Source organism: Halichoerus grypus, chromosome 15 (assembly GCF_964656455.1).
Source record: "Halichoerus grypus chromosome 15, mHalGry1.hap1.1, whole genome shotgun sequence".
Lineage (NCBI taxonomy): Eukaryota > Metazoa > Chordata > Mammalia > Carnivora > Phocidae > Halichoerus > Halichoerus grypus.
In genome coordinates this window covers 42,804,342-42,826,107 of record NC_135726.1, presented here as the reverse complement: position 1 = coordinate 42,826,107, position 21,766 = coordinate 42,804,342, and the positions used below count along the sequence as shown (strand labels likewise).

Sequence of the window (21,766 nt, the reverse complement as noted above, 5' to 3'; positions counted from 1 at the left end):
AGGGCTGGAACAGAGAATACACAGATAAGCTGGCAAAGCCAGAAAATAATAAAGTGCTAAAAAACGGATCAACCAACCAACCTGTATGACATGCTCCCCCAAATCCACAATATCAGCCTAATTAGGAGAAAACATCAGACAAATCTAAATTGAGGGACATTCCACAAAATACCTGACCAGCACTCTTGAAAAGTGTCAAAATCATGAAAGACAAGTCATGAAGACTGGGGAGCAATCACCTATCGGCGGAGACTAAGAAGACACGAAGGTTACATGCAATGTGGGATCCTGGATTGGATGCCAGAACCAAAAGCGGACATTAGCGAATAAAAGTCTGTAATTTAGTTACTAGTACTGCACCAATGTTACTGTCATTTTTATAAACATACCATGATTATGTAATATGTTAATATCAGTGGCGCTGAGTAAAGAGGACACAGGAACTCTCTGTACTATTTTTGCAACTCTTCTGTAAGTCAAAATCAAAAGTCTCTTTAAAAACACAAATAGAGTGGGGTGCCTGGGTGGCTCAGTCGGTTAAGTGTCTGCCTTCAGCTCAGGTCATGATCCTGGGGTCCTGGGATCAAGTCCCACATCAGGCTCCCTGCTTGGCGGGTGTCTGCCTCTCCCTCTCCCTCTGCTGTTCCCCCTGCTTGTGCGCTCTCCTTCGCCCCCGTCAAATAAATAAACAAATAAATCTTTAAAAAAATAAAAACACAAATAGAAACCAGTACACACTTATTAGAATGACTAAAATAAAAACACCAAAATGCTGGTGAAATTGCAGGGCAACTTGAATACTCAAAATTGCCGATGTGGCATTATGGAAAACAGTGTGCAGTTTCTCACAAAGGTAAACATACACTTACCCTATGATTCAGCCATCCCACTTGTAGGTATTTACCCTGAAGAAATGAAAACTTAAGTACACATATGTCTGTATTTGAATATTTATAGCGTTTTATTCATAATGCCCCCACACTGGAAATAAACCAAATCTCCTTCAACAAGATAAACTGTGGTACACTCCAAAATGCAATATTATCCAGCAGAAAACAAGGAACGAACTATCCACACATACACCATGGATGAATCTCAATATGGATGAAAAAACCAGACTCAAAAGGGTACATACTGTATGAGTCCATTTCTATGACACTCTCTGACAGACAAAACTGTGATGGACAGTAGATCAATGGTTTCCAGAGGCCAGGATTTGTGAAGGGATTAACTCCTAAGGGGTTAACTACAAGGGATTTTGGGGACTGAGGAAACTGTTCTTTATCATGATTGTGGCGGTGGTTACATGACTTTATGCATTTGTCAAAACTCAACCAAAAAAAGGTGAATTTTATTATATGTAAACTATTTTTAATTAAATTCAAAAATCTGTCCTGTATATAGAAAGACAAAGCCCTCTTGACACCCCATCCCAGTCTCGTCCCTACCTTTCCAGAAGTAACCACTAAAATGAATTTAACATAGGTTTTTTTTTTACATACGTATATGTGTACCCATAGAAAATATACCATTTGTGGGTTTTTTAAGCATAATGAATACGATCACATTGCATGTATCTTTCTTCCTCTAGTTTCTTCCCTCAGCAGTAGAAGGGATTTTCAAGGGTCCCTTCAGAAGCTCTCTGAAGTCATTGGGGAGCAGATGCTGATGTGTCCCCAGGACCATGAGAGGACACTGTGAGCTCCATCCACCCTCCCTCCTTCGGTAATGGCATCTCTAGTTATCTCTGGGCCCTCACCACCCCTGGGGGCTCAGCCCAGGGGATAGGTGGAGCTGGCCAGCTGCCCCCAACCACGTCTCAGGGACCTGCCTGTGTGGCCTGAGCCAATCACTGCACATTTAATATTCCTTCCCCTGGTCTCAGAGAACACAGTCAAGGAAGACGTGAGGCCCAACTCTGCTCTCAAGACTCAGCACACGATTTCGGAGCCGTGGGAAACTCTTCACCCTGAGCCGCCAGAACAGTGGGATGTCAGTCTGGAGCCACCAGCAGCCTACTGCCCCCTGACGTGGAGGCAACGGAAGCAGAGCCAAGGGCTGGAGAATGAGCTCATAGGTCCTGAAAAAATTGCTGGAGACCGTGGAGCCACCCCAACCGGAAGCTGGAGCCCTTGGACTTCCCAGTGTCAGGAGCCAGTGCAGGTCTCTTTTTCTTCAGCTGGAGGAATCCTGAGGAGCACGCATCCGCAGACACCAAGCGCAGAGCCTGAGACCAAGCATTGGCTGCAGGTCACCTGTCTCCCCCCACCCCTGCCAAGAAGAGCCTGGCTTTAAGCCCTTCCCACAGGGCTTCAGTTCTGCAAGCTGCCGAAGATTAATAGATGCAACAATAAAGTATATATGCCATGTTGTTGCGGTTGGTTGCAAATATAAAATCCAGCATTATCTCAAAATTATTGGGAGACATTGTACATGTTTATGTAGCTAATAGGTTACTACTCGCTGACTACACATTTGTTCATTTTGGAATGCAAGGAATAAAGACTATAATAAGCATAATGGCCCACCTCTCCATTTGTTTACTTGCAATCTCATTTTGAAATGCTGCTGATCTAGAATCAATTCGTAGCTCAATAATGAGATTTTATGTGGTCTAGAAACATTTGTCTGATGAAATGGGTTTATATAACTATATTTCTGTACTACATATTATCCTGAGTCAAACAAAATTCTTTCACTATGATACATTGAATGGAGCTTTGGGATTCACTGAAAGAGAGAAATCAGGGGTACGTGTCCCTCCACCAAATTGAAACAGGGAAACCACAGGGACCCCATGAAAGAAAAAGCTGTTTTTTTTTTTCCTTTGCTTCTTTTCTTTTTTTTTTAAAGATTTTATTTATTTGAGAGAGAGAGAATGAGAGACAGAGAGCCCGAGAGGGAAGAGGGTCAGAGGGAGAAGCAGACCCCCCGCCGAGCAGGGAGCCCGATGCGGCACTCGATCCCAGGACTCCAGGATCACGACCTGAGCCGAAGGCAGTTGCTTAACCAACTGAGCCACCCAGGCGCCCCTCTTGCTTCTATTCTTGCTAGGACCTGCACCCCCACCTCACACATGCCTTAATGTATGTTGCCCTTGTGAAGGTCAAGGAGTTCATGATTTTTTAAAAATTATTGAGAATCCCAAATAAGCTTTTGTTTATTTGGAATATATCTATAAATATTTGAGATATTAGAAATGAAAACTGAGAAAAATATACAAATATTTCATTTATGTAATTGATCTTAAAACAACAATAATAAATAAACCTATTCCATGTTAACCTAAATAAAACAAAATTTAGTGAGAAGCTGACATTGTTTTACAGCTTTGCAAATCTCATTTATGTTGAGTTTCATAGATGGTCAGTCTCGGGATATATTATTTTGATTGAAGTAGAACAAGGAAATCTGTTCTCAGACATGTAGTTGGAAAAGGAGACTTCAGTGGACTTTGCCAAAAATAGTGGATATTCTTCTTTCATAATACACCAAAACTGAATAAATGGTGGTGTGGAATCTGAAACCATACCGACGAACATTTCGTACTCTGTGACATTAAAATATACTTTGCTCTTGATGGATCATACATTAGTCATTTGGAAAATACTGGTTCACCAAATCATGCATATTTTCCAAATGCTGATGTATTTTGTTATACAATATGGAAAAAATATAGTCATTAATATAACCACCAATCTCATCAGAAAGTTTTCAAATATTGGAAAGTGGTCAAGCTCACGGCGGTAGATACTTTCTCCAAAATTACAGTTCTTGCCCGGAAATTCGTATTTTATCATTTGGCAACAAACACAGTCAGTTGTTTTTGTTGAGTGACGGGCTCATTTTATTCATTTTCCAGAAAATGTCTGTTAAAGAGCCGGTTATTCCCTCAAGCAAAAATGGTGTTTTATGAAAAATGTGGCCATGTCTCCTAACAATTCAGTCTCAAGTACTGTTTCTCGAAACAGCCACGGTACCTCAGTACTCCCGTAGACGTGCTTTCTGCCTACTTCCCATTTCCTCACACAAAGGATTAAAAAGTTGTGTGCTCGAGTATCTAGATTTAATAAAATTAATAATGTTTACTGCTTCATAAAAGACATTCTTAAGTGAAACTGGCTTTTTCTTTTTCCTGCAAAAGTGGTGGTGAAGAATGAACAGTGACAAGCAGGGCCCTTTAGCGCCACCACCTTGATTCCTGCTAAAGCGCCAGCAATTTTACTCACCATTGCTTCTGCACATCAGTGCAAATGTCAACATAGTGAAAAAGCAACATCACATCTGAGTGTCATTATGAAAATCGATTTGACCACCTGAAAGGGTCTTAGGGACTCTTACGGACATTTTGAGAAGTGCTGCCTTATATTATTTGAAAAGATGGACTAGCTGTCCAAAAACCTCAGATTACATAATCCAATCAAGATAATATGATCAATTTTTAAAAGTCACGTGTCCACAAATGCCTACCATGTTTCAAGCACCATTAGGTGCTGGGGGCACAGAGGTAAATATAGGCATATGTGGCTCCCTAGGCCTCAGGGCTTAATTTTATTTGAGGAGACAGGCAATAGACACTAAGACTAGTTTAGACTATGAAAAGGCTATTAAAGGAAATAATCAGTATAATGTACTGGTGGCTGGCCTGGGGCAGGCAAGGACTCCTCCTGTACAGAGAATGGTGAGGGGAGGCTTCCCAAGGAGGTGATACCCTTAATGGAGGCCAGAAAATGAGGAAGGGCCCAGGAAACAGCATTGCAAGCACAAGACACAGAAAGTACAAAGGCCCTGGGACAGAAATAGCATGGCATTTTTAAAGAATGGGAGAGGTAGGCTTAACGTTGGCCCTATTTCTCTTTTCTGCCTTTGTTCACTGCCTAAGGGTGCTCACCCAATCCGATGGCTTCAAAGTCATCTGCTGCATGCATGTCTGATGGCCACAAATGCTTTTCTTCCGCTGACCCTCCCTAACAGCCAGACTTACTTACACCCCCAACCAACATTTCCCCGTGGCCCCCAAATAATAGGCCAGTGCTCAAAACTGACCCGGTATACCTCAGGCTAGCAGGAAAGATGCGCCAAGAAAAACAACCACCCCACAAGGACTCAAGCCCTATTACCACTAAACTCACCTCTGATTGGATTGGGGAGAATGCGCCCATTGGAACTGCAACTGACCCCCAAAACAAGAGAAGAAACAGACAATAAACCCAGACGCATGGGAGAGGTAGAGAGAGATGCTGCTTCTGGAGGAGGTGAATTTGACTCTTAGGAACACAGCCTGATGCTGTAACTGCCATCTCTACAGCTCCTTGGGACTGTCCTGTTGCTTCTGACATGAATTTTGTGGAGTCTGACCCGAGTGTTCCTGGGTAACTGTTCAAAATTCCAATGCGTCGCTGCACCCCCAGGGACTCCGGTGCAATTGCTCTGGGCCAGGCCCCCCAGCCCTCTATTTGTGCAGCAGCCAGAGCCCCGGGCCTCAGGGGTGTGCTTCCCACCTGGCCCCCTTGGTTACCGGCTCTGACTCGCACAAGCGTCCCAGTGACCGTCTCCTCCCCCGAGTTTTCATCCTTCCCGAAGCCCCAGGGGCACGCTGGCCGGGTTCAACTTGGACCTCGCCAGGCGCGTCTGTGAAATGGGTGATACCGACCGCACGGCTGGAGATGGAGCTCGGAGGAGGAATGAGCGGAGGGGGCCCCGCTCGCCCTGCCCCACGCAGCAGCGGGGAACGCTAGTCCTCGCTCGTCCCGGCCGCGGACGCCACCGCCCACCGAGACCCGGGGGAAGGACCCCGCCGCGATAGAGGGCGGGCGAAACTGGCTTCTCAGACTCACCTTCACACAACCAAAGTGAGGAGGGGCTGGGTAGGGCAGCGGAGCAAAAATGTGCGTGCACCGGTAAAAAGAGAGCCGGGACGCTCGGTTGAGGCACCGCTGGGATTCGAACCCAGGATCTCCTGTTTACTAGACAGGCGCTTTAACCAACTAAGCCACGGCGCCGCCCGCACGAATACCGCGAGATTCTGCTCCCCATCATCACTTAGTCCATCGGCCGTGCGCATGCGCGCGAGTTTATCGGCAGTAGGCGCATGCGTGGTGCCCGGTTCGGCTCATACCCACGGCTGAAGCCAAGGGGTCGGATGCGAAAGCCGGAAGCTCCGGGAGCGAGTGGTACGCGAGGCCCCGGCGGGCTGGTGTTCTCGGTCTCTGTGGTGTCTGCCCCCAGGCGTGGAGCCGCGGTGGCCCGGTGTTTGGGGGATGCCCGCCCGAAGTCAGGCCTTCTGCCCTCCAGACCTGGTGCAGGAACCCCCCCCAGGCGGCCCGGCGAGGCCGAGCCCCGGGTGTCCGGTCGGGCCGCACACCCCGCCGTGGCTCCGCGGTGAGCACGCAGCGCAGCCATCGCACCGGCGACTTCAGCCCGGGAGGCGGCGGCGCTCCGGGGCCGCGCTCGGAGACCGGACCTTCCACCGTGCCGCTTCTCCCGCCGACCCTGAGCCGGGGGCGAGGCCGGGGGCACCGCGGGCGCCTGAGCTGGCCATGAGGGATCGGGAGCTTCGAGGGCGTCCCGACGCCGCACGTGGGGAGGTTTGTGCTGCGGGAGCAAGCGGGGCCCTCCCCACCCCGGCTTCCCGCCTCCTGCTTCTGGGTCTCCTCTCCCGGACAGCGCAGCCTCCTCGTCCCGACACTTGTTAGAGGGGCCTGCGAGCAACAACAAAACCAAACACTGCCCACCCCGTTCACCCAGCGGGGCCTCCGGTGGGAGAGCCTCATCCACAGAAATGTAAGTCCCTGCAAGTACGTAGGCACAGGAAGGGTCACTCCGGTATTACCTGTAATAGCAAAACCCGAGAAACAACCTATGTGCCCATCAGTGGGGCACTGTTGGCACCTGCGGCCCGGCCGTGCCCCACAGCAGGGGGCGGGGGGAACCGCTTAGCGATAGGACTTCTCTTTGAAAGACAGCCCAGTTGCTGGGAGGGCGCAGAGCGGAGCTCTGGCATGTTCGTACATCATTGATGTGACTAAATGGAGACATCCCGAACAGCCAGCTCCAGTCGGACCAGTCACCGGGGTTATGACTGAGGAGGGCAGCACCGAGCCGAGGACCTGCCCAAATAATGGCCACCGGCTTATGGTGCTCCAGAGATCTCGGATGCCAGTCAAGTGACACTAAATAAATCAGGTCCGGAATTAAGTTTTTTAAAAGAAACCAAGGGTAATACTCATGATTGACAGAAATCACGGGAGCCATACCAGATGGGAAAGGGAGCCCTTGCTGTCTGTGAACTGAAACCTTTGTGCCTTCCGAAGTAACTGATTGATGGAGTGTGTGGTGCACTGTGGAAGCAGGAAGAGGGCTGTACATCTGCCTGGGCATTCTGGAAATGGAAAAGTCTGGGGTGGAGAGCATGAAACATTCTGTGATGGCAATCCAGACCTCCCCCTGCCCTGGGTCGATGGCCATCTGGGAGCATTAGCCAGGGAGGCACCCACAGGGCCCTGCCACACAACAGCCTCCTCCGCAGAGGGGTCCCCACACATCTTCCTATTCATTTGACAAAGCTTGGCTCAGGAGCTGCGGGTGCTGGCCTGGCTGCCCCACAGGGCAACAGCAGAGTCCAGAATGTGATCCTAAAAGGAGACAGAGTGAACACCAAGACAGAAAGCTTAGAAGTAGCCAAAACGCTTCTAGAATTCACATGCCCACTTGTTTTCTAAAGGAATCTAGATTTATTTTGCATGAAAACTAAAAACAGTGTTTGATCCCCAAGGGTGCTGTGGAGCTGAGGCCGTGCCCTTGCCCCAGTCTGACATGCACTCCCAGCCAGGGTCCGGCCCTAGAGAAAAACCTGCGTCACAGGTGACGTGCTCAAGTCAGTCAGCAAGCCCAATGGCCATCAGTCATCTGCGCCCGGGCTGCCGTCCTGTGACAGTGAGTCTTCCCCTCCTGATAATGATGAGGCCTCTGTTGACGAGTCTTTGGCATCCATCCGGCAGAACACACATTGGGTGACTGTTTCAGAAAAGATGTCACTTTCGTAGATGGAGAAAGGCCTGTCACATACTTCACACTGACATGCGATATTTTAAGAGAGAAAAGCAAGTGCTGGTCAGAGAGGACCGAGGCATCCAGGTAGAATTCTCACACCAGCTCCACCCCCCTCGGGCTGGGCCAAGGTAAGAGCTGCCTCGCCTCTCTGTGCTCTCTGCCCCCACAAGGGGGGACATTGCAGGCTGCTGAGAGAGAATGCACACGGGCTTCTCCCTCTCTTCCCCCGCAGAAGCTATGCAGGTACGACCAGCCCATGTCCTGCTACGGGAGTCCTACGGGCGGGAGTCGCCAGCCACTTGACAGTGGAGAGGACAGGAGGTGGGCATCTAACCCCATCCTCTGCCCTTGGCAGAGCACAACTGTGGGGCCTCGGAGCTATCCTAACTCCCTGACATCCTGGGGACCTAACTTACAGAACCATGAGAAGTAGGCGAGATTTCTAAACAAAGCAGTGATTTTACCAGCTGAAGAAGGTGCTGAGCCTCCTCCTCCGCCATCTCAGCCTGTTTCTGGACAAGGCCCACAGAGAACAGTGGATGCAGTGGCAGAGCTCAGCGCCATGTCTGCTTCCCACACACGAGTGAGCAACACCACGGGCTGGGCCGTCAGGCCATGGGCAGGGGTCTCAGGGATGCCCGCCACAGCACCATCCCCCTGCAAGGTGGCATGGCTCTGCCCGGGCACGCCAAGCCCCTGTGCTTTGCCACCTTTGCCCACTCAGGGCACTAAGGCCTGCGGGAGAGGCATCCACACCCCACCCAGGGCAGGCCCTCTGGAAAACTCTCGCTTCTGAGGATTCTATTGATTTTGAGCAAGACAAACACAGAGAGCTCATCTTGGGAACAGCTTCAAGTACGTCTCTTTCTTTTCTTTGTTTTGTAAGAGAGATGTTCAGTCCTTTACTTACCTTATTCTGTAGCATAATTTCCCATGGCTCAACCCCAAAATGGCAGGGCTCAGAGGCTCCTGGGGGCCATGTCCCAGGTGGCAGGTGGAGGACATGGGCAAGCACTGCTCTGTAGCTAATCAGCCTCTAGGGCCCAAGGGCCAACATGGCCACAGAGGCACAAAGACAAGGTCCATGTCGGTCCCACCCCTCATCTCCCTGCCCTGCAGTGCTGCTCCAAATTAGCCATTCCCAGCAGTGGCTCCCAGCTGGGCCTTCTAAGAGGAGACGAGCCTAGGTGGCTCCAGGGAGGGAGGACTCAGAGGACCCAGCATAGACTCCTCAAGCCTCTCAAGGTGCAGCCAAGTGTCTATACTACAAGGCCCTCTCATAGGGACTGGGCCTGCAGTACCCAGGGATAGACTCTGTGGCCAGCCCTGGCGACACCTGGTAAAGTGTCCACCCTACTACCACCATCCTCTGCTAGAGAAAAACAGGCCCCTAAGCCCCTTCCATGGGAAGGCACTGGGGGCCTGGCCAAGGGGTCTGCTGCTAAAGCGTAGGAGGCTAATGCCACGTCCAGTTGTGTGCCTAGCCATGCTCCTCCGACTCATTTCACTCCTCAAACACCCCAGGCTCCCTCCTGCCTCAGAGTCTCCACATTGGCTCTTCCCGCTGCTGGGAAGTCCTTCCCCTAAACATCTGCGCAGCTCACTCCCTCACCACCTCAGGTCTTTAACAAATGTTAACCTTCTCAGCGAGACCTATCCTGGCCATCCTTTGAAGTGTGACCAGCAGGGGCACCTGAGTGGCTCAGTGGGTTGAGTGGCTGACTCTTGATTTCGGCTCAGGTCATGATCTCAGGGTCCTGGGATCGAGCCCCACGTTCAGCTCCCTGCTGAGCTGGGAGTCTGCTTGAGTCAGATCTCTCCCTCTGCCCCTGCCCCACCTATATGTGCCCTTTCTCTCTCAAATAAATAGTCTCTAGCGTTCCCATCCATTCCCCTTCCCTATGTTATTTTTCTCCAAATTATTTATTGGCATGTGATGTACAACATATTTTTTGTGCTTCTTTATTCATGGTCTCCTCTTTTAGAACATAAGTTCCCTCAGGGCAAGAATTTCAATTTGTTTATCTGTGGTTTTATCCCGTTGCCCAATAACTGTTGGTTCAAAGAATAAATTCATTTGTGGAGGACACTAATGAAAGCCTTCATTGAGCTTAATATTACCCAATACCAACCTGTTTCACCTTTAAGCCCAGGGCCTTTTTGTACTCGATTACCAAAGGAATTTGGTCAATTTCTTCAATATTCCATAGTCTCATGGTTTTGTCCTAAAACAAGTTAAACAGCAAACCAGCAGTCACAAGATGGGCCCCTTCAGCTGGGAGGCCCCAGGAGGGTACATTGCATCCAGGTTACAATGTGAAGAATCCCAACCTGCAGAGGAGCAGAATTAGGGTGACCAACTGTCCTGGTTTCTCCAGACCATCCAAACTTAATACCGTTAAGTCCCACATCCCAGCAAACCCATTCCAGGGTGCAGAAAGTCCCACTTTCCCAAAATAGATGTGGAAGTTTGAGGGGAATGGACAAAATCCATACAGTGGCCCCCAAAATAGGAGCTGAAAGCAAAACTATTTTTAATGACAAATGGATATGCATAGATATATGATCCACCTTCCATAGTTGCTGTCAGTTTTCCATGACTTGCAGTTCACAGTAAGTTTCCACTAACGGGTCATCCATTACCGTGATTCACTCCACTTGATGGGATTTAAGTATCCAGCGTAACTGCATTGTAATCACAAGTGTTAATGGTCTGCCTTTGATTTTACCTATGCAACTGGTGTGCTGTGTTTCAAGATATTGCTAGTAACATTTTTAACATTGTGAATATTCTGATCATGTTTTCTAAGAATTCAAATCATGAAAATGAGAATAATTACAAGACCAATGCCACCATGACCCAGACATCACCAGAAGCGGAGGCTAAACAGCTGTGTTTAATGACAGATGGACAAATAAAACTAGACTGGGAGCAGGGGCGGCGTGGTAAAAAACCAGAACACATCATATTGCAGGGTATGAGGAAAAGAATTTGGAATCGGGTATGGTGGAGAAGAGAATGTGAAAGTACATATGGACACTGAGCCTCACAAGCCTGGTATGAGACGGGCAAGTTCTAAGTCAGTTTTTTCATATTCCAAAAAGACACCAATGTGAAAGAAAATGAAATGTAAGCCATCCAGATTGGAAAAAAAGTAAAACTATCTCTATTTGAAGATTATATAACCTTGTGTATAGGAAATCTTAAAGAATCAACTAAGAAACTATTAGAACTAATATATAAGTTCAGCAGGGTTGCAGGTTACAAAATCAATACACAGAAATCTATTGTATTTTTATATACTTGCAATGAACAATCTGAAAGTACAATCAAATAATCAATTCCATTTAGAATAGCATCAAAAAGAAGAAAATGTTTAGTAATAATTTTAACAAAGGAAGTGCAAAACTTATAGACCAAAAACGAAAAAAAAATTGTTGAAAGAAACTAAAGATGTAAATGAATAGAAAGATATCTCATGTTCAATAGATCAGAAAACTTAATATTGCTAAAATTAGAATAATCCACAAAATGTTCTACAGATTCAACACAATCTTTACGAAAATCCCAGATGACTTCTTTGCAGAAATAAACACACTAATCTTAAATTCATATGGAAATTCAAGGGAGTCAGAATAGCCGAAATAATCTTGAACAAGAACAATAATATTGGAGGACATACACTTCCCTATTTCAAAACTTACTACAAAGCTATAGTTATCAAGATAGTGTGGTACAGGCATAAGATAGCTGCAGAGGTCAACAGAATTGAGAAACTAAAAGCCTCATTTATGGTCAGTGGATTTTTGACAAGGGTGCCAAGAGCTAAAACTATGAAACTTTTAGAAGAATACACAGGAGTAAATATGGGTGACCCAGGATAAGACAATGGTTTCTTTGATCTGACACCAAAAGCACAGGCAACAAAAGAAAAAAATAGAAAAACTGAATCTCATCAAAGTTAAAAACTTGTGCTTCAAAGGATATGCATCAAGAAAAGTGAAGATCAAAAAAAAAAAAAAAGAAAGAAAGTGAAGATCTACAGATGGCCAGTAATCACATGAAAAGATGCTCGACATCATTAGCCATCAGGGAAATGCAAATTAAAACTACAAGACACCACTTCACAACCATCAGGATGACTACAATCAAAAAAAATAATCATAAGACCGGAGAGGCTGTGGAGAAACTGGAACTGTCCTGCCCTACTGGTGGGAAAGTGAAAGACTTCAGCACTTTGGAAAACAGTCTGGCGGTTCCTGGAGTGATTAAACATACAGAGGTACGGTTGTGACCCAGCCGCTCCACTTCTTGGTAGAATAAAAGAATAAAACACAGGTGTTCAAACAAAAACTTGTTCACAAACATTCATACCAGTATTATTTATGATAGCCAAAAGGTGAAAAGAACCAGTCCTGTCAACTGAAGAATGGATAAATAAAATGGGATATAGCCAGGTAATGGAATATGATTCAGCAGTTAAAGGAAATTAAGTACTTGCTTACACACGTTACAGCATGAATAAATCTTGAAAACATTACGCTAAGTGAAATAAACTAGTCACAAAGGGCCATTTATTGTATGATTACATTTAAATGAAAGATCCACAATAGGAAAATTAGACACAATAATAGAATAAATAAATAAAAACTAAAACAAGGGACACCTGGGTGGCTCAGTCAGTTAGGCATCTGCCTTCAGCTCAGGTCATGATCTCAGGGTCCTGGGGTCGAGTCCCACCCACATCAGGCTCCCTGCTTAGCAGGGAATCTGCTTCTCTCTCTCACTCTGCCCCCCCCCCACTCGTGCATGCTCTCTCTCTCAAATAAATAAAACCTTTAAAAAAAAAAAAACTAAAACAAAAATAGATTAGTTTTCCTAGCCAACACAATAAGACCGAAAAAGGAAAGAAAAGGTATACAGATTGGGAAAGAAGAAATAAAACTCTTTGCTCACAGATGACATGATGGTCTATGTAGAAAATCCAAAAGAATCAATGAAAAAAAAAATCTTGGAATTAATAAGTGATCACAACAGGGTTGCAGGATACAATGTTAATATACAAAAGTCAATCACTTTCCTATATACCAGCGATGAACAGCTGGAACCTTAAATTAAAAACACACTACCATTTACACACACACCCAAATGAAGTACTTAGGTATATATATAGCAAAATATGTACAGGATCTATATGAAGAAAGCTATGAAACTCTTCATGAATATGAAGATTGAATATTGTCAAGATGTCAGTTCTTCCCAACTTGATCTACGGATTCAATGCAATCCCAGTGAAAATCCCAGCAAGTTATTTTGTGGATATTGACAATGATTCTAAAGATTTCATGAAGAAGCAGAAGATCCAGGGGCGCCTGGGTGGCTCAGGTGGTTAAGCGTCTGACTTTGGTTCAGGTCATAATCTCCGGGTCCTGGGATTGAGCCCCATATCGGGCTCCATGCTGAGCAGAGAGCCTGCTTCTCCCTCTCTCTCTGCCTGCTGCTCCCCCTGCTTGTGCTCTCTCTCTCTCTCCCTCTCTGTCAAAAAAAAAAAAGAAAAAGAAAAAGATCCAGAATAGCCAATATAATGACAAAGAGAGGAACAAAGTCGGGAGGACTGACACTACCCAACTTCAAGACTTACTGTAAAGCTACAGTTATCAAGACACTGCGGTATTGGTGAAAGAACAGACATATCATTGGAACAGAATGGAGAGCCCAGAAATAGACCCACATAAACATAATCCACTTAGCAAAAGAGCAAAGGAAACACAATGGAAGAATTATAGTCTTTTCAACAAATGGTGCCGGAATAACTGAACATCCACATGCAAAAAAAAAAAAAAGAACCTAGGCACGACCTTACATCCTCCACAAAAATAACTCAAAATGGATCAGACCAAAATGCAAACTTATAAAGCTCCTAGAGAATAGCATAGGAAAAAATCTAGATGACCTTGGGTTTGATGATGACTTTTTGATATAACATCAAAGTCATGGTCCATGAAAGAAATAATTAATAAGCTAAACTTCATTAAAATTAAAATTTTCTGTTCTTCAAAAGACACTGAGAGATAATATTTGCAAAAGACATATCTGATAAAGGCTATTATCAAAAATCTATAAAGAACTCTTAAAATTTAAAAATAAGAAAACAACCCAGTTAAAAAAATGGACCAAAGATCTTAACAGGCCCCTCACCAAAAAAGGCACACAGATGGCAAATACACATGTGAAAGATGTTCCACATCACATGTCATCAGGGATTTGCAAACTAAAGTAACAAAAAGGTACCACTATGCACCTATTATAATGGCCAAAATCTGGAACATAAACAACAACAATGCTAATGAAGACAGGGAGCAACAGGAACTCTCATTCACTGCTGATGGGAACGCAAAATGGTACAGCCACCTGGTGGCTTTCCTGCAAAACTAAACATACTCTTACCATACAATCTAGCAATCAAACTCCTTGATATTTATCTAAGGGAATTTAAAACTTAGGTCCACACAAAAACCTCCACAAGGATGTTTATAGCGACTTTATTCATAACTGCCAAAAGGTAGAAGCAACCAAGATGTCTTTCAGTAGATGAATGGATAAACTGTGGTACAACCAGACAATAGACTATTATTTGGCGCTAAAAAGAAATGAGCTATTAAGCCATGAAAAGAAGAACCTTAGAAGAACCTTAAATGCATATTACTAAGTGAAAGAATCAGTCTGAAAAAGGCCATATACTATACGCATCCAACTATATAACATTCTGGAAAAGGTAAAGCTATGGAGACAGTCAAAAGATCAGTGATTTCCAGGGGTTTGGGAAGGGAGGGGTTATAATGTGTCAGTGTAGGTTCATCAGTTATTCTAAATGTCTCACCTGGTGGGAGACATTGATAATGGGGGAGGGCCATGTATTTGTGGGAGCAGGGAGTATAGGAGAAATCTCTGTACCTCCTCTCAATTTTGCTATAGACCTAAAACTGCTCTAAAAACACAGACAAGGGGTGCCTGGGTGGCTCACTTGGTTAAGCGTCTGACTCTTGATTTCTGCTCAGGTCATGATCTCAGAGTCGTGAGATGTAGTCCCTTGTCGGGCTCCGAGCTCAGCACGGCGCCTGCTTGGGATTCTCTCTCCCTCTCCTTCTGCCCCTCCCCTCACTCGTGCTCTCTCTCTCTCAAATAAATAAATATTACTCAGGCATCAAAAAGAATGAAATCTTGCCATTTGCAATGACGTGTATGGAATGAGAGGTTATCATGCTAAGTGAAATAAGTCAGTCAGAGGAAGACATTATCATATGATTTCACTCATATGTGGAATTTAAGAAACAAAACAGATGAACATAGGGGGAGGGAAGGAAAAATAAGATGAAATCAAAGAGGGAGACAAACCATAGGAGACTCCTAACTATAGGAAACAAACTGAGGATTTCTGGGGGGAGGGGAGGGCATGGGGTAACTGGGTGATGGGCATTAAGGAGGGCACGTGATGGAATGAGCACTGGGTGTTATATGCAACTGATGAAAGTAACCATAAGTATTATTAGTACCTGTGAAACTAATAATAAATAAATAAATATCTTTAAAAAATAGAAAAATAAAAACACAGTCTATTAAAAAGAAAAGTAGATTAGAGGTTGCCTAGGGCTGGGAGGGATAGGGAGATTGGAGGTGATGGCTAAGTGGTGCGGGGTTTCTGTGGGGCGTGATGTGTTCTAAAATTGATTGTGGGGATGAATGCACAATTCTGTGTAAATAAAAAAAGCCACTGGGAGGGGGGGAAGAAAAGCCATTGAATTGTACATTTTAAATGTATGAATTGTATGGTAAGTGGATTATATCTTAATGAAACTGTTAAAGAGAAAAAAAGGACACTTTGACAGTTTCTTACAAAGCTAAACATAGTCTTACCATGTGATCCAGCAATCACACTCCTTGGTATCTACCCAAATGTCTTGAAAACTCATGGCTACACAAAAACCCACATACAGATGTTTATGGCAGCTTTATTCATAATTACCCAAAACTGGAAACCATCAAGATGTCCCTCAATTAAGAGAAAGGAAAAACAAACTGTGGTATACCAGACAGTGGAATATTATTCAGTGATTTTTAAAAATGAGCTGTCAAGTCATGAGGAGACAGGGAGGACCCTTCAATGCATATTGCTAAGTGAAGGAAGCCGGTCTGCAAAGGCCACAGACTGCATGCATCCAACTATATGGCATTCTGGAAAAGACAAAACTATAGACAGTAAAAAGTCGCCAGGGGTTCTGGGGATGAAGGGGAGGGATGAACAGATGGAGCACAGGGAATTTTTAGGGACTGAAACTATTGTTTGAAACTGTCATGGTGGATACATTACATGCATTTGGCAAAACCCATACAACATAAAGAGTGAAATGTAAACTATGGACTTTAGTTAATAATAATGTATCAATATTGGTTCTTCAGTTTTATCAAATATACCACACTCAATGCAAGACATTTTTTTTTTTTTTTAAGATTTTATTTATTTATTTGACAGAGAGAGAGATAGTGAGAGCAGGAACACAAGCAGGGGGAGTGAGAGAGGGAGAAGCAGGCTTCCTGCCGAGCAGGGAGCCCGATGTGGGACTCGATCCCAGGACCCTGGGATCATGACCTGAGCCGAAGGCAGATGCTTAACAACTAAGCCACCCACAGTGGAAACTGGGGAGGGGAACGGAATATATGGGAACTCTCTGTACTATTAGCTCAACTTTCTGTATATCTAAAACTGCTCTAAACAATAAAATCTATTTTTTAAAAAAGACACCAGTACTCCTGAGACAATAGTAACTGATGAATTAGGTTGGGAATACTGCTCAAATGATCACCCATTATCATATCATTCCTTTAATTGTTTTTATGGAATGGAGTGTAGTCAGCAGAACAATGCCCACCCCCCAGAAGTCCTCACCCTAATTCCCAGAACCTGTGAATATGTTAGGTGACATAACAAAGGGGAATTAAGGTTGCAGATGGAATTAAGTTCACTGATCAGCTGATCTTACAATCAGGAGATTGTTCTGGGTTATCCAGACAGGCTAGACAGAGTGACAAATGTCCTTAAAAGTGGACAACACAGTGAGAGGAATATGTGACTATAGAAGAAAGGCACAGAGAGATACAATGTTGTTGGCTTTGAAGATGCAAGAAGATGCACAAGCCAAGGAATGTGGGTGGCTTCTAGAAAGGGTAAGGAAATGGACTATTCCCTAGAGCCTACAGAAAGGAATACAGTCCTGTGGATGCCTTGATTTTAGCCCAGCAAGACCGTGTCATACTTCTGTCTCACCGAACTGTAAGATATTCAGTTTTTGTTGTGTAAGGGGTAAAGTGTATGGTGATTTATTATAGCAGCAATAAGAAACTAACACACTGAGTAATGTTACATTTCCTGAATCAGCAGGCACAACTAAATTCAACTAAATGCCATGTGGGAGAACAAAAGGGGAAAGTGATTACATCTGTGTTGACCCCTTGCTGTGTGGAGCTGTCAGAGTCCACCAACAATCACTTTCCACAGTATATCAAGTGATTTGTCAAATCCCCGCAACCTAGCCCTTAAATACTTTGATTCAAAAGTTGGGAGTTTCAAATCTTCTTGATTTCTATGAAGATTTTAGTGAAAATGCAGAAAACATAAAAGCATGTTGACATCTTATCCGAATACAAACTAGACGTTGCTCATCTATCTACATATTCAGCAGACAATGCAAATGTAAATTCTGGAAAATTCCATTCAGCCTATTAACTTCTTTCCAAAGTAAATGAAAAGATCTCACCAGCTAAATGGCCTGCACATCATGTATACCACACTCCAAAAAGCAGTGTGATTGGCTCACCTGTGATGTTGGGTCTTTTTTTTTTTTTTTTTTTTTTGAGAGAGAGAGAGAAAGAGCAGGGGGGTCGGCAGAAGGAGAGGGAAAGAGCAAATCTTAAGCAGACTCCCCACTGAGCACGGAGCCTGACTCAGGGCTCAATCCCAAGACCTGAGAGCCAAAACCAAGAGTCGGACGCTTACCCAACTGAGCCACCCAGGAGGCGCCTCTGAGGTCTCTCTTGATACAAGTTTTTAGTCGCCTTTCCCCTTCCTCAAAAAGTGTAGAAGCACTTTATAAAAATGATGACTTTGTAGAAATGGAAGAAGGTGTGTTCCTTAAACATGTTCCTCCAAGATGGCTGTTATCATTGTCGCCTCTATAGAAGATACTTAAAATGTGGGCCTGCCATAAAATCATACGTTTGAAGTGTGGCACAGGAAGAATATCCTCTGGGGCGCCTGAGTGGCTCAGATGGTTGGGCGTCTGCCTTCGGCTGGGGTCATGATCCCAGGGTCCTGGGATCGAGCCCCGCATCGGGCTCCTGGCTCAGCAGGGAGCTTGCTTATCCCTCTCCCTCTGCCTCTCCCCCTGCTTGTGCTCTCTCTCTCTCTATCTCTGTGTCTCAAATGAATAAATAAAAATCTTTAAAAAAAAAGAAGAATATCCTCTGGTTTTGAAATGCATTGAGGATGAGAGTGGAGGAAAGGGATTAACGATAGAATTACAAAGAAAGGTATACCCTGTTTCTCCAACACCGTTTCAGGATCTTCGAAGAGGCCATGGTGAGCCTACAGAAGGATGAAGTGACTGCCCCTCAGTTGCAGGTTGTGACCAAAATTCATACAGTGAAAACAGGGGTCTTTTTTTTGGAAATGACTGCTTCGGTACTTAAAAAAAATAAATAAATAAATCACCAGAAAAGAGGGCGCCTGGATGGCTCAGTTGGTTAAGCAACTGCCTCCCGCTCATGTCATGATCCTGGAGTCCCGGGATCGAGTCCCGCATTGGGCTCCCTGCTCAGCAGGGAGTCTGCTTCTCCCTCTGACCCTCCTCCCTCTCATGCTCTCTCTCTACCATTCTCTCTCTCTCTCAATAAATAAATAAAAATCTTTTTTAAAAATCACCAGAAAAGAGCAGTCATGCCAAACAGGACATTCTCAGGTGCTTTACTAAAACCGTGCCTTATTTGGGATCCAACGTTATTATCCCAAGTTCAAATTACCTCTGTGCTTTCAAGCCATTTCCCTGAGAAAGAGAGGTTCGAGTCATGATGGCATCCAATGGACTTCAGGCCCTTTTACAGTAACGGCCACTTTAGACACGGCTAGCCTTCCTGATGCGAGTCTTGTGGCGAAGGACCCGGCTGACTGACAAAATGCCTCGGCCACTAAAACAGGTTTGCAGACTGAGTACCTTCGCACAGCTTCGGAGAGCCGGAAGTGAATTCCTGCAAATCTCAAAACCTGTGAGGTCTAGTGGGTAAAACCCTGAGCATTCCACGAGCGGCAGCTTTGGCTGAGAGGGTGTTTTAGCCTGATGGCATCCCGTGGGCTGACCCGGGAATTAGTGAGAAGTGGGCTTGGTAAGAGCAGAGCTGCAAGCTAAAGTGAATTTTACATTTGTCAGTACTCCGTTTTACTGCTACCTCAGAGAAAAGAAGGGCATCCCGAGGCTGTGGCAGTCCAGAGAACACAGTGTACCCCCTAAACTTAGGCCATGTTATATGTCACTTAGAGCTCAATAAAGCTGGGGAAATAAATACATAAATAAATAGAAGTAATATTTATGTAATCAATCTTATTGTACTTGTATTCTTTTCTTTAAGTCCTACATTTATGTATCTTAAGCACACCCGATAATATAGCCTACCACATTTAAATATCCAATGAAGGCTTTTTTTAAAGTCTGAAACATTATAAAATATATAAAAACATTATAAAATAAAAAATATGTAAAAGAAACAAAATATTTTATATAAAAATAAAAACATAAAATATAAGAACAGTATAAAATATAAAATAAAAAGATTATAAAATATAAAACATTATAGAAACATTATAAAATATACAATATAAAAATAAAATAAAATTAGTCCTATTATTAGTTACTAATTGCTGCCGTTAAGTAGTCCAATCATTACTGTTTCAATACTAGCATTTATGTAACAGAGAAGTAAAAAATACAGAATGAGACATGCATTTCAAATAAACATTCATTTTTCTTATTTTGGTTTGCACTTTTACTTTTTTTCAAGCTTTACTGAGATATAGCTGTCGTAATCATCTTTCATATTTTTATGTTAAAATAATAATGCATAGGCATAGAACTTTTATTATGTGTTCTACTATTACGGTATTGGGTCGGGTGTGAGAGTCTGGGTTGGCTAACAAGTTGGTCATGGTAGGCCAAGTCTCGCCCGCGGTCCCATGCACCTGGAAACCCCCAAACTAGAGAATGACATGGCTTTAATAAAGGTCAACGGGGGAGGGGCAAGGTGGGACCCCCCCCACACACTTCTCTTGTGCTCACACCTGAAGGACAGACCTCGGGATAGCTCTTCTGTGCCACTGGCATGGGAATTCGAGGATGTAGTGACACAGAGAGGGAAGACCCACCTGGGAGCTCAGGGTGGTCTCTGCTGCTTGCCAGTGAGCTTGACGCCTTTCCCCCCGAAGGCCCCCCCGTTGGCTCCATCACTCACTGGTCTGGGCAGGCCCTTGCTCCAACAAAGCTCAAATATCAATGGTCGCAGATATAGAAATCCCTGGCGACTCCCCACCTGAGCAGACATAAGGACCTGCTTCCCGAGTTCCCAGCCAGCTCCCTGCACTGAGTATGGCCTGGCGTGGAGGCTGGGGGAGGGGCCTCAGACTGAGCCAGCCCAGGAATTTAGCTTGACAGTAACAGTTCTATGAACACCAATTCTCACAAACGTGAGAGAGATCGTAAGTTACTCAAAGCTTGGCCACTTTTACCTTTGAAGCAGACAGGACCCATTTCTTGTTGTTGCTAATGGCAACGTCTGTCACCCAATCACTGTGGCCCTGAAGAAAAATAGAATTTTAACAAGCACCTAGAGGAAAAACCTTGGTAAGCACAACAAAAACAAAAGCACAAAGTCAGGACCCCAGTGATGCATGCATTTAAGAGTAACTAATTGCGCTTCCCTAACATCACCGATGACATTTGACACGAAGTGTAAAGGTTGATGATGCATGTGTACATTATGGCACTGTGCTCTTTAAAATAGTACTCTAGTTTTTAGCAGGATGGAAAAAGAGTGACTATATTCCCAGCTGGTCCCAGAGCACCTCTTGCAGGTTTTTGTTTGCATTCTCTATTCTGGGAACTAACCACTCCGAGGTCCTCCTGGTAAGGGGGCTTTTGCTTCAAATCGCTGCAGACTTATCCCCAGTGGCCTAAGCAAATGGGGGGTTATTTTCCTTGGGTAAAAAGGAGCTCAGAGGAGAGAGACACTTAATGACGTCAGGGCTCTGCGTCAGCATCTTGACCATTCTTTGGCCTTCCCCTTTTGGAAAGAGGCGAAGGCGAGCCAGTGTGGTATGGTAGGAGGAAGGGGAGCAGGAGAGAAGTCAAAGTGCCATGCATAACAAAGGAGAGGAGCTTGAGGGGGAAAATAAAGAGAGGACAAAGGGACTTTTAAACACAGGGAGGTTGAACACTCAGTTGTAAGCTGTTTATTTGCTGTGATGTAACCTCCCTTGGCCTCCCCCAAAACCCTTGCAGAAGAGCCCTCCAGGTAGCCCAGCCCCGGGAGCCTGAATGTTGTGGTGATCAAGGGGTGGGGGGGCAAGTCTACGCTCGGGCCACAGGGAACAGAGGGACCAAGAGTCGTGGATGC

General features: G+C 44.9%; 1 protein-coding gene and 1 non-coding gene across 2 annotated transcripts in view; both read right to left on the bottom strand.

Annotated features, from left to right (window-relative positions):
* Positions 1-5,928: 5,928 nt before the first annotated feature.
* Positions 5,929-6,002, bottom strand: TRNAT-AGU (transfer RNA threonine (anticodon AGU)). Its single transcript has one exon. It is a non-coding gene; the product is annotated as a tRNA-Thr (tRNA).
* Positions 6,003-7,900: 1,898 nt separating this feature from the next.
* The window catches only part of WDR88 (WD repeat domain 88), a 45,594-nt gene continuing 31,728 nt past the window's right edge, over positions 7,901-21,766 (bottom strand). The window contains exons 9-11 of the mRNA XM_036118372.2: positions 20,880-20,948; positions 10,185-10,277; positions 7,901-8,074 (exon numbers count right to left, since the gene is read on the bottom strand). Coding sequence (XP_035974265.2) covers positions 7,901-8,074; positions 10,185-10,277; positions 20,880-20,948 — 336 coding nt within the window. The remainder of the gene's footprint in view (positions 8,075-10,184; positions 10,278-20,879; positions 20,949-21,766) is intronic.